Source organism: Typopeltis vanoorti, chromosome 2 (assembly GCF_054136105.1).
Source record: "Typopeltis vanoorti isolate ZY-2024b chromosome 2, IOZ_Tvanoo_1.0, whole genome shotgun sequence".
NCBI classification, from domain to species: domain Eukaryota; kingdom Metazoa; phylum Arthropoda; class Arachnida; order Uropygi; family Thelyphonidae; genus Typopeltis; species Typopeltis vanoorti.
In genome coordinates, this window is record NC_143550.1 from 2,177,924 (window position 1) to 2,190,272 (window position 12,349).

Genomic DNA, 12,349 nt, shown 5'->3' on the forward strand with positions numbered 1-12,349 from the left:
GAAAGCAGAATATGAATGGAAGCTATTTGACGGTCAAAGCGTGCATGCGCGCGTGCACACACACATATATTTATATAGAGAGAGAAAGAGACCAATCAGTATCTTAGGCATGATGGTAAAAAGTACTGCTAAAACTGATCAAAAAGATAATTCAAAAATGGGTGGATAAAAATATGATACTGCATGAGGGGAAAAATTTCTCTGCGAAGGGTAGGTCATGCCTTAGTAATTTACTAACTTTTTGTAATAGAGTAACAGCTTGGATAGAAAAATGGATACATGTTGATTCTGCTGGATTTTGCAAAGGCATTTACGAGAATACCATATGGAACTCATGTAAATTAGAACACGTGGGGATGGATATGACACTGGTTATGTGGATAAGAGGGTGGCTGCTGGCCAGATATCAAAAAGTGGTATATGGAGGGACAGAATCAAGGTGAAAACAAGTAATCAGTGGTGTGCCGCAAGGTTCAGTGCTGGAACCACTATTGTTTAATTTGTACATAAATGATATATGAAATCATCTGAAAGGAAATATTCAGCTGTTTGCTGATCATGAAAAATTAGTCAGAGTAATAGTTAATCAAGGTGATGTGGAAAGCTTGCAGGACGATTTAAACAGGGAGATATTAAGTGGTTGCACTTGATATCTCCAAAGCCTTTGAATGGGTCTGGCACAAAGGCTTACTAAGCAAACTACCATCATTCGGTCTGACCAAGGACTTCTGTAATTGGATTGCCAGCTTTCTGTCTAAACACACACTGTATGTGATGGTGGATGGCTCCCTATCCTCACCATCCAATCAATGCTGGGATTCTGCAAGGTTCTGTCCTCTCACCAACCCTCTTCCTGCTATATATCAACAACTTACTTCAGTTGGCCTCCAACCCAATACACAGTTTTGCAGATGACAGCACACTACACTACTCGCTTTCATTTGACAAACCTTACCCTACACAACTCACCTCAACCTACAGAACATCAACCACCATCACCCTCAATTCTGATCTCCAAGCCATCCTACAAGGGGGTTCGGATAAACTCATCAATTTCAATGCTAATAAAATCCAGTTCTTTCCTATTTCTCATAAAAAAGAACCCTTTTTTTCCAGTATCCTTTTTGATAATACCCAAATTTCCAGACAGTTTGAGATCTCTCTTCTTGGAATTACCCACACATCAAATTTCTCCTGGCATAAACACATCACAACAATTGCATCATCAGCTTCAAAAAAAAAATAGGATTTCTCTTTCGCTCAATACGGTACTTCATCCCTAAGCAGCTATTAACATTATACAAATCACAAATCCGCCCACTAGTGAATACTGCTCCCACATATGGGGGGTGGGGCCCCTAAAAGCTCTCTCAAAATGCTTGATTCAATACAGAGGAGAGCAATTAGACTTATTAATGACCCATCTCTTACCAACTCTTTCCCCTCACTTTCACACAGACGTTTGGTTTCTGCAGTATGTATATTCTACGAATATTTCCATGGGAAATGCTCATCTGAAATAACATCAATAATTCCTCCACTCAGTACTAAGCTTGTTGGAATACATACACCTAGAAAAAAAAAGAACACGTTTTTTTTCCTCCTCCTTCACCCCTGCAACTGCTACACTGTGGAATGTGAATTGTAAATGAAAATTGTAAATTGCAAATGATTGTAAATTATATTCCTTTTCCAAGGAATACAATTTACAATAATTTAAATCAAATGTAAAAAAGTTCCTCCTTTCCCAATCTACTACCCATACACGGTACTAATGTACTATAGGTTGAACAACCAACCTCTTGTGTATGGCCACAACATAAACTGACAGCTTCTTATGAATCTATCAGTATGGGCAAAATATAATGGGTATCAATTTAATGTGGTGAAATATAAAGTTATGCATTTTGGGATAAATAAATTACAAGCTGTCTACCATATTGATGGAAATAGATGAAGCTAGAGATTTAGGGGTAGTAGTAGACAGAGAGTTAAAGTTTAGAGGACATATTGCTAAGGTAGCACATAAGATTACTTGGCTAGTGAAGAACACATTAACAAGTAGAGATAAGGAAGTCGTAATTGCTCTTTATAAGGCCTTGATATGTCCAGTCTGGTCCCCTGGGGATGTGGAAACGGTGGAGAGGATTCTGAGGCGAGTGACCAAGATGGTGAGTGGCCTGTGGAATGTTCCCTATGAGGACAGATTGAAGGTGTATGGATTGCAAAAGTTGGTTGATAGGAGAAAAAGAGAGGATATGATAGAAACATTTAAGTTGCTAAAAAGATTTTATAGGATTGATATATAGGGGAAATGTTTCAGCACTTGGTTAGAGGAGCCAGAACAAAGGTTCATTCCCTGGAAGTTGAATAAAGGTGTGCTTAGTAGGGGTGTGAGGACTACATTGTTTTTACTTTGAGAGTTTTGAATGAGTGGAATGGGTTGCCAGTGTCAGTTGTAAGTACTGTGTCTGTTTCTGAGTTCAAGCAGAGGCATGATTGATTGTGTGGATAGTTTGGGTCTCTCACAATGAATCTTTTGACTGCATATAATAATAATATTCAAAAGTTTTTTTTTGTTTGTTGTTGTTGTGTGGTGAGGAACAGGAGGAACTACTACAAAAGGATATCTTTAATGAGTGCTGAAGATAGGAAAGTAACAGAAATAGATAAAATATTTCAGCTACTAAGTGATCATTCACTCAGTAACAAAAATATTCAGTTCCTGACACTGCAAGGGCTGCTGTGTCAGGACATTGAGTGATGTGAGAATAGAGGTAGACGAAGTGCAGGTGCTAAGGATAACACAGAACTTGAATGTAAATTTGACGACATGCTTGGCTGAGTGGTTAGCGTATCCGCTCTCCAGCCAAAAGGCTGCGGGTTCGAATCCCACCGTGGGCATGGATGTTTGTGATTGTCTGTGGAAAAACTAGTGGCGGTAGTCAGCAGTAGATGGCGTTGGCAGAGTTGAGGTCAGTTGGTGGATTGGGTGCAGAAACAGAGTTGTAGAGCAAATGCCCTCCCTCGATGAGTCTTTAGACTCTCTGGAGGTGTCAAATAATAATAATAATAAAAAAATATGGCCATAGGATTAGATGAAATATCAGTCCACACATGAGAATTTAAAAGGATATCCCAATTCTTTTGCATGAAGTCTCAGCTCTGGGAAAGTGGCTATTGAGTGGAAAGAGGGTAACACATTTCTGATGCATAAAAGAGGCTCCAAGATAGAGGCAGAAAATTTCAGACCAGTAAGTATCTTAGGATTTGTATGCAGAAGTTAGTAAAAGAATTCAGGAATGGGTGGAATGGATATGATACTCCACATGAGCAACATCATTTTGTGAATGGTAGGTGTTGTTTTTGTAATTTCCTCACTTTTTACAATAAATTGACTACAAACTGAATACTGCTAGACTTTGCAAAGACGTTTGACAAGATGCCACTAATTGTTACATAAATTGGAGCAAATAGGGATGGGTAAGAAGCTGGTGATATGGATATGATGGAGGCTCATGAATGTATCAATGAGTAACATTGATGTTACTCATTGATACGTTGTCACAGGTGAGTGACCAGTGGTATACTACAGGACACAGCGCTTCCTGCTATTTAATTTGTACACCAGTGGTACAGGAAATGATTAAAGGGGAAATATTCAGTTGTAGGCCTATGACGTAAAAGTGGGAAGAGAGAAGAATAAGATGATGATATGGATCCTGCATGATTGAGATGATGATATGGATCATGCATGGTGACTTAAAGAGAATGTTGGTATGGGCACAAACCACTGTCAGTTTAAATTGGAAAAGCATATGATGATGCACTATGCTAAGAAGATATCACAAGCCATGTATGCAGCTTGTAATATCCTCTATGATATGTTGATGGAAATGAAGTACAGAAAATTTTGCGAGGGCAAGGATTTCAGTGTTTACAAAGTTGAAGTTTATAGGACATATGCTTAAGAACACTAAGCATGGATAGGAAGTTTATTCCTATTTATAAGGTTTTAATTAGATCACAAGAGGATTACTCTACAACCATCTGGTTACCTGCATCCGTCATCACATTATGAGAATGGACTGAAGGTCTGTTGCTTACAAAAAACTTATCCAAGTTGAGAAGAGGGGGAGGATATGATAAGGCAACATAAGTTATTAAAGGGGATTTATAGAATTATTGATACAGAAGACGTTTTTCAATATGTGGTAGAAAGTAAGAAAAAAGGAGTCAACTCTGGAAACTTGTGTGTGGGTGTAATTAGCAAGATTGAGGAGTAAGTTTTTTTTGCTTGGAGGGTGGTGAACAGGTGTGTGGATTGCCATAGGCAGTTGCAAGTGTTTAGTCATTGGATGAGTTCAAGGTAAAGAATGACAAGCATTGTAAGAACATTGGCTAAAGTGGTAAGCCAAATTAGTTGACTCTGGTGACCAAGTCACAGCTGTGTGTGTGTGTGTGTGTATATATATATATATATATATATATAAAACCTTTCCATCTGGACTATGAGAAATGTTAGTCCACATCACCAACCCACCTAGCCAACCTGGTGACTATGGGCATATTATTATTATCATTATTATTCAGGCCTCCATGGAGTCAAAAGACTCATTGTGGGAGATCCTTCCTAGGAAACAAAGTCTATCATACCATTCCTTGAACTCATTGACCATTCTTGCTCTCACCACTCTATCAGATAATGCATTTCACGGTTCAACCATCCTTCATGCAAAGAAACCACTCCTCACCCTCTTGCAACTTCCAGGGATGGCCCTTGTCATCGCTCCTTCCTGCTGTTCCACTAAATAAAAGAACTCCCAGTGTCAACCCTGTAACTACCTCTCAACCATTTAAAAGTCTCAATCGTATCATCTCTCCTTCTTCCAAATCTACAAAACTCTGCAGTCCACATTCCATCAGCCGTTCCTCATAATTAACATTTTACAGTCCTGAGACCATCTTTGTTATCTGACTCTGTACCCTTTCCACAGTAATTTATCCCTTTCAAATCCTGGGGACCAAATTTGAAAACAATAATCCAAGTGTGGTCTGATCAGGATCTTATACAATGGAACATTAACTCTTATCTCTGCATTTTAGCTTCCATCTCAGTATTGCAGCAATCCTCATGGTTACCTTCACCACCTTTGCAATATGTTCCTTGAATTTCAGTTTTCTATCAATAATCATCCCTAGATCTGTCTCCCCTACTTCCTCCAGTACAGATCCTCCAATCGAGTATGCAGCCTCCCATCGATGTATCCCAAACTTCAAGACTTTACACTTTGGTGCATGAAACCAACACCCACATTCATTTGCTCATCTATATAGTTCAGTGATGGCGAACCTATGACATGCGTGTCAGCACTGACACACTTGAGGGTTTCAGGTGACACACTATGAATGTTGAGTTATTGGTATTCTGATGAAAAAACTGCGATAAATCATGTAAGATCGCTCTCAGTTAAGGTGAAGAAATGTTTCGGTTCATTGAAAGAATTATATTTTATAGTTAGCCTATTTCTATTTTATTTTGTAACAAGCCTATAAACAACGAGCATTTTAAGTTTACGTTTTCCCATCGATGTATCCCAAACTTCAAGACTTTACACTTTGGTGCATGAAACCAACACCCACATTCATTTGCTCATCTATATAGTTCAGTGATGGCGAACCTATGACATGCGTGTCAGCACTGACACACTTGAGGGTTTCAGGTGACACACTATGAATGTTGAGTTATTGGTATTCTGATGAAAAAACTGCGATAAATCATGTAAGATCGCTCTCAGTTAAGGTGAAGAAATGTTTCGGTTCATTGAAAGAATTATATTTTATAGTTAGCCTATTTCTATTTTATTTTGTAACAAGCCTATAAACAACGAGCATTTTAAGTTTACGTTTTCTTTCTTAATCATTATAATTTCTGCATAGTCATATGATATTATACAAACTTATAAAAATTATTATCAATATTATACGATAAAAACTTATAAATACGTGCTTTATATATTATAAACTTAAAAGTTTTCATTTGACCTCTGTGTGAAATTCGTTCATGCATGCATTCCAAGTCTCTCGACTGAGTAATACAAGTTCGAAAAATATTTAAAACCACTTTAACAGAAAATATAATTCGCAGCATTAAATATTGAATTTATTTGAGTAAATAATGAAAACATTTTTATAGTTGCAATAAATTCAGTAAATTTTGTTAAATAATGCAAATAGTAACAACTTAGGATGACGTCGCAACAAAACCAAATAGCTATTTAGTAGCATGATAGAGAGTAAAATGTAACAAGGTTGCTACGAACGTACCGGTAACAAATCTAGCAACCCTGCTGAAAGAAGTAGTGGTAGTCTTGCATGGTCTGCCACTTAAGTAATTTGAGTTGATGGTGTATAATTCATTTCCAGTAATTGTTAGTTCTTATTAATTATTACTGCTTTATTACAGTTGTATATAATTGTGCTCTTTTTTAATTTGTGAACCCTTTTACAATGGCAGCTAGCACTAATAAAAAAAAACTAAAATTATCACAGAAAGGAAGTGGAAGAAATTTCCAAGATGCTCGGACTGAACAATATGGTGTTATTGATAGAGGCGATAAAGTTCTCTGTAAATTGTGTGGTGAGCTATCTGTGAGTAGAACTTGGAATGCAAGAAGACATTTTGAAAATAAGCACAAATGGCTCCTACAAAAAACTTTTTAAGAACGAAAGAATACATATCGCAACATCTAAAACTGGCAGAATCACAATCAAGGACTTTAATTAAATTTGTTTCAGGACCTTCAAATTTAGTAGCCGCAAGTTACAGTATTTCACATACTATTGTTGAACGTGGGAAACCACTTAATGATGGCGATTATATTAAAGAAGCTTTTGTAAAGTGTGCACCATTTTTATTTGAGGACTTTCATAATAAGGAAGCTATTGTAAAGTGCATGAAAGCGTTACCATTAAGTAGGAATACTATTAAAGACAGAGTTATATCAATGAATGCTAGTATAGAAATTCAATTAAAACAAGACTCGAATTCATGAAATTGTTTTTCCATTTGTCTCGACGAAACTACAGATATTACGTCATCAGCTCGATTGGCTATTATTGCAAGGTATGTTCATGGTGATTCTATGCACGAGGAATTGATAAAGTTAGAAAATTTACCTCAAAACATGACAGGTAGACATATGTGACTGTGTGGTTAAAGTGTTCCGTGAGAAACAGATAGATTTATCAAAAATATTTTTGATTACAACTGATGGCGCGACTAATATGGTTGGCTGTAATGTCGGTTTTATCAAACAATTCACAGAATATGTTGGTCATCTCCTGCTTTGTTTCCATTGTATTATACATCAGGAGACACTGTGTGTGAAATCAGGCTTAAAGGATTTGGATGATGTGATGAGAATTGTGACAAAGGTAACTAATTTTATTGCTGCCAGGGCTTTAAACAAATGAGAATTTAATTAATTTTTAAGCGAATTTGAATCAGTTTACAATGGTCTATTAATGTACAATAATATTCGATGGTTGAGTCGTGGCCAAGTACTTGAACGGTTTGTTGAATGTTTAAATGAAATTAAATTATATTTAAATACGAAGGGCATGGAGCATGAATTTTCTCAGTCGAACGATTCTGCTGGAGCATGAATTTTCTCAGTCAAACGATTCTGCTTGGCTCAGTAAGCTGATGTTTTTCACAGATTTTTCATTACACCTGAATGAACTTAATATATAATTGCAAGGTTTCGAAAAATCTGTCGATGTTATGTTTGGCACGATTAAGAGCTTCGAGAATAAACTCAAAATATTTCAATGTGATTTAGAAAGTAACAATCTTAAATATTTCCCAAGAGCGAAATTTTTTTTTAACGAAACCAGCCTCAAAAATCGTGAACAACATATCGACCAATCTATCAAAGTTCTAAAGTCAGTAGCTGAGCAGTTTTCTTCTAGATTTGAGAAATTTCGAATGTTGGAACAAACAATCCAATTCATAAAGCATCTCGATGAAACAGAATTCATGGATCTTAAATTAGATGGTTTTGAGTGGTTGGATTTAAAAGATCTAGAAATGCAACTAGCCAACTTTCAGTGTAATCCCATCTGGAAAAAAAAGTTTATTGCTCTTAGAAATAAATTAGAAGAACTTGAGTGGGAATGTCTGCATGATATCTTATGTAAAAATTCAGACAGTGAAATTCTAAGCATGTGGAATAGCCTTCCCGAATACTTTCATGCTCTTAAAATCTTTGCTAAAGCTCTTCTAACAATTTACTCTTCTACATACTCTTGTGAAACTCTATTTTCTCCCTTAAATACTATCAAATCGAAGAAAGGGAGAAACAGATTGAGTGATGATTTGAGCGCTGCTTGTGTAGCATTAAAATGTACACACTATAGCCCTTCTATAAAGCAACTTTCTACCAGTACTCAGCAACAGAAAAGTCATTAAATGTAATGTAAGTTTGTAATTTCACTTTATTAAATTAATTGTATAATATGAATTCATAGATTTTATATCAATGTCCTATTAAATAAATAGCCTAACATGATATGTATAAGTCACCATCTATGATTATGTAGTTAAATTTATAATGCATGTATGCAAGTGGCACATCAACAACATCAATATTTAAAAAAAAAAAAAATGTTCGATACCCCTGGGTAAAAAAGGTTTGCCATCACTGGTCTAGTTTATTCAAATCCTCTTGCAGGGCTACCACATCTGCACTATTACTAATAACCCTTCCCAGCTTCACATCATCTGCAAACAACTGAATATCCCCCCTGCAATCAATTGACAATGTCATTGATATAAAGGTTAAACAATACAGGTCCCAGTACTGAGCACTGTGGGACTCCACTTGTAACCTTCTGCCTCCTTGATACCGCCCCACCATATACACAACTCTCTGATACCTATCAGACAGCCAATCTCCTGAATCCATTTGACTAACCCAACATTTAAACCCATGTGCTGCAACTTAAATATCAGCTTATCATATGGCACTGTCAAATGCCTTTGCAAAATCCAAAAAAAAATGGCAGTATATGCCTTTCTCTCATCGACTGCTCTTGTCACTTTATTATAAAAGGCACTCATATTACTAAAGCAAGAGCATTCCTTAACAAATCCATGTTGACTCTCACAGATAACATTACCCTCATCTGGAAGTAGCAGGGTTTTTTCTCCTGGAAAATCGAGTTTTTCATCCCACATACAGACAAATCGGCCTTCAGAACACATGTAATTTACAGACAAAAAATACTGTTGTTGGTGAGGATGGCAATAGATGGCATTGATGGTACTAGTGTTGTAGTTGGAGAGGAAGATGTATTTAGCGAAGTAGAGTAGTGTGCCCTCCCACAATGAGTCCTTGGACTCCCTGGACGTGTCACAATAATAATAATCTGTCCAACACTATATGGTCCCTCACTAATTTCTCTAAGATCTTAACAACTACTGATAATCTTCCAAGAATGCTTTATCCTTCTCTCTTATTACAGTAAGAAACCGGGCCCCAACAGAAAAGACTTTGCTCTCATTCTCTGGAGGTGGCCAAGGCACAATAGGTGATAAAAATCACCAGAGATATAGACAGAACTGTCATCTGATGATGACCTTGACTACTTATAATGAACAATCCCTTTACTCTGATTCAAAGACTTCTTGAACTGAAGGATGAACTTGGTAAAATTAATTTGGACTAAGTGAAATAGGGAGAAAGGGAGAAGACTTTATAGATTACACAGTGGATATCTAGTCTATTGCATGGGTAGAGAGAATGGATTATTAATAAGAAACTGAAAACTCTTCAGATAGAATGGCAAAGTCCATTCCAATCCAATCCATCAGTCCAATCTAGAACTAGTGATCTAGCTATTAAGAGAGATCAATTACAACTCATCCAGGCATATGCCCACCATGAGTTAAGATGATGATAAAGTCAAATCTTTTTACAAAGACATCTGACACCTACCTGAGTAACAAAGGAAAACAACAGCTTAAAATGATTAAACTTAAAATTATACTTCAATGCAAGGATTGGTCAACAACAAGAATACAAAACATCAGTTGGTAAATTTGACTATGGTGAAAGAAATGAACATGGTAACCTTCTGGTACAATTTACAGAATCAGAAATTCTTTTATATAAAAAATGGGATAAAGAAGACTTGAAAAATTATAGACCTATTTAGCCTCCTACCTGTAATTTACAAGTTGTTTATAGGGATGCTGTCACATCACCCAGGGAAAATGCTGCCCTATGCTCAACCATATAAACAATCAGGCTTCTGAAGTAGTTTCAGCATCACAAATCACATACAAATACTATGAGAAATAACAGAGATCCAACAAATACAGACTCCCACTTCACTTGGCATTCATTGATTACAAGAAAGCATTTGATTCCATAACACTGGCAATCATCAACTGGCTAGTCTTGCTCTGATGACTTTTCCAAGGTGAATGACAAAAGCTACTGTGGTGATTATATGAATCTCCTTTACTCAACCTAGGAAGATTTTTTTCCTCTCTAAATACTAAGAATGTCAATTTCAGAAGAGTACTAAAAAATAAAAACAGCTGTAAATCATGAAAGTACATTAATCATTTGAAATAAAAAAAATCTTCACACTGTTTTATTACTTTAATGGAATCTCCTCCCCTCCCCTTCTCCCCCAAAAAACAATGTCTCATGGCACTGAAGAGAAAAAAAAGATTTCTGATGACCTTGAAAATAAATGAGGATATCTACATGTTGCATGAAAAATAGTACAGAATTTTAATAATAAATGTGTAATCAGCATATTTAGCAACAAGTCACATGATATATACTCTATTATTAAAAGATGCACTTCACAAGTTTCACATTCTTAAGTAATTAACATATATACCTTTTTCAATATCATCGTAAAGCTTGTCAATTAGGTTATTTAACCTCTCCCTCTCCTCATAAGATAAATCTAATGCATCACAGTTTTTCATCCATGCACTTAGAGCACTGAAAGATAATAATAAAGATAATTAGAAATTAGACTTGTTTACATTATTTTTATTTATTATTATCAAGGTTGCTCACTCCGAAAGAATGGAATACTTCCTTGTTGCAGGAAGTCTTCCATTCTACACACAAAATTAACTATACTATTTTATCCATATTTCTCTCAATGCTGGCCTGGCTGGCCCAATGGTTAGTGTATTTACTTCCAACCAACAGGGCTGTGGAGTCAAATCTCACTCACCGGGGACATGAATGCTGTGTAAATGTCCTTCACTGCCCAATGCGAGCACCACCCCACTTTTTGGAGCATGATGGAAAAGTTCTACATTTAGTCTCTATATAAGAGTTAGATAATCTGGAAACCATGCTCTACATACAAGGACACAGAACTCCTCCAATTCCACTACTTACCAATGTAATATACATTCACTTCCCACTATTCCAATGCATTCCATTCACCAACACTATCTACCATGTGTATTTATAGTAATTTACTATTTATTAGACTTTCACAACAATGAGCCTTCAATTACCAACCCTTATATGTCTATTTCTGGTAGAGTGCTATGAAATTATACTTCAATTATCTGACACTTCACTTATCAGCAGTTGCTGTTCTGATAATTGAAGGGTCGTATAAATGTAAATTGCTGGACTTCTAATGCTCTTGCTCAACATCTTATACAAATGACAACATGTGAACAAGATGTAATCTGAGTATCACAAACCGAATAAGAAACTCAAAGATTGGAATCAGAGAGAGAGTTTCATGCCGAATATAGTAAACTATAAAAGTATCGGCGATTACTAGCGTGAGCTAATGCAAGTAGTCCTAGTATGTAGTACAATCTCGGGCAACTCGCAGCAAAGGTGGTAAAGTTCTGATCACTATTCTTGGTACTTCCCATAATGTAAAAACACATTTCCTAGGAAATGTATGTTGTTATTACATTATGGTGGGAGGTCACTACCTAGGCCGGTTTCAGCCTTTATTGAGGCTTCATCAGTGAGTAGCTAGACCAAATTAATACCAAATGGTATAAGCGAAAAGAACTTATATACTCTGCTATACTCTGATATCGGGGTCGCTTGGTGTCGCACGGATTAGATCGTCGGCTTGTCGAGAGCTCCTGAAAAGATTAGTATTATTTTGTGTTAACATTAGATATTTTACTAGAATTTTAAGTAGTATTGTTTGCTTTTTGTTTCTTGGTGTGTCTGTGCAATTTTTGCGTGTTTTCTGTTATTTCAATTATTATTTTTAAGAAAAGATAGCGTACACATGGCACCGATAAAGAAAAAATGGCGGCCAGGTCGCCATG

The 12,349-nt window shown here is 36.3% G+C and overlaps 1 protein-coding gene across 1 annotated transcript in view; it reads right to left on the reverse strand.

Moving 5' to 3' along the window:
- LOC150108781 (protein-lysine N-trimethyltransferase SMYD5-like) overlaps positions 1 to 12,349 on the reverse strand; it is a 397,190-nt gene that overhangs the window by 133,677 nt on the left and 251,164 nt on the right. Inside the window, exon 8 of the mRNA XM_090414210.1 lies at positions 10,921 to 11,027. Coding sequence (XP_090270336.1) covers positions 10,921 to 11,027 — 107 coding nt within the window. The remainder of the gene's footprint in view (positions 1 to 10,920; positions 11,028 to 12,349) is intronic.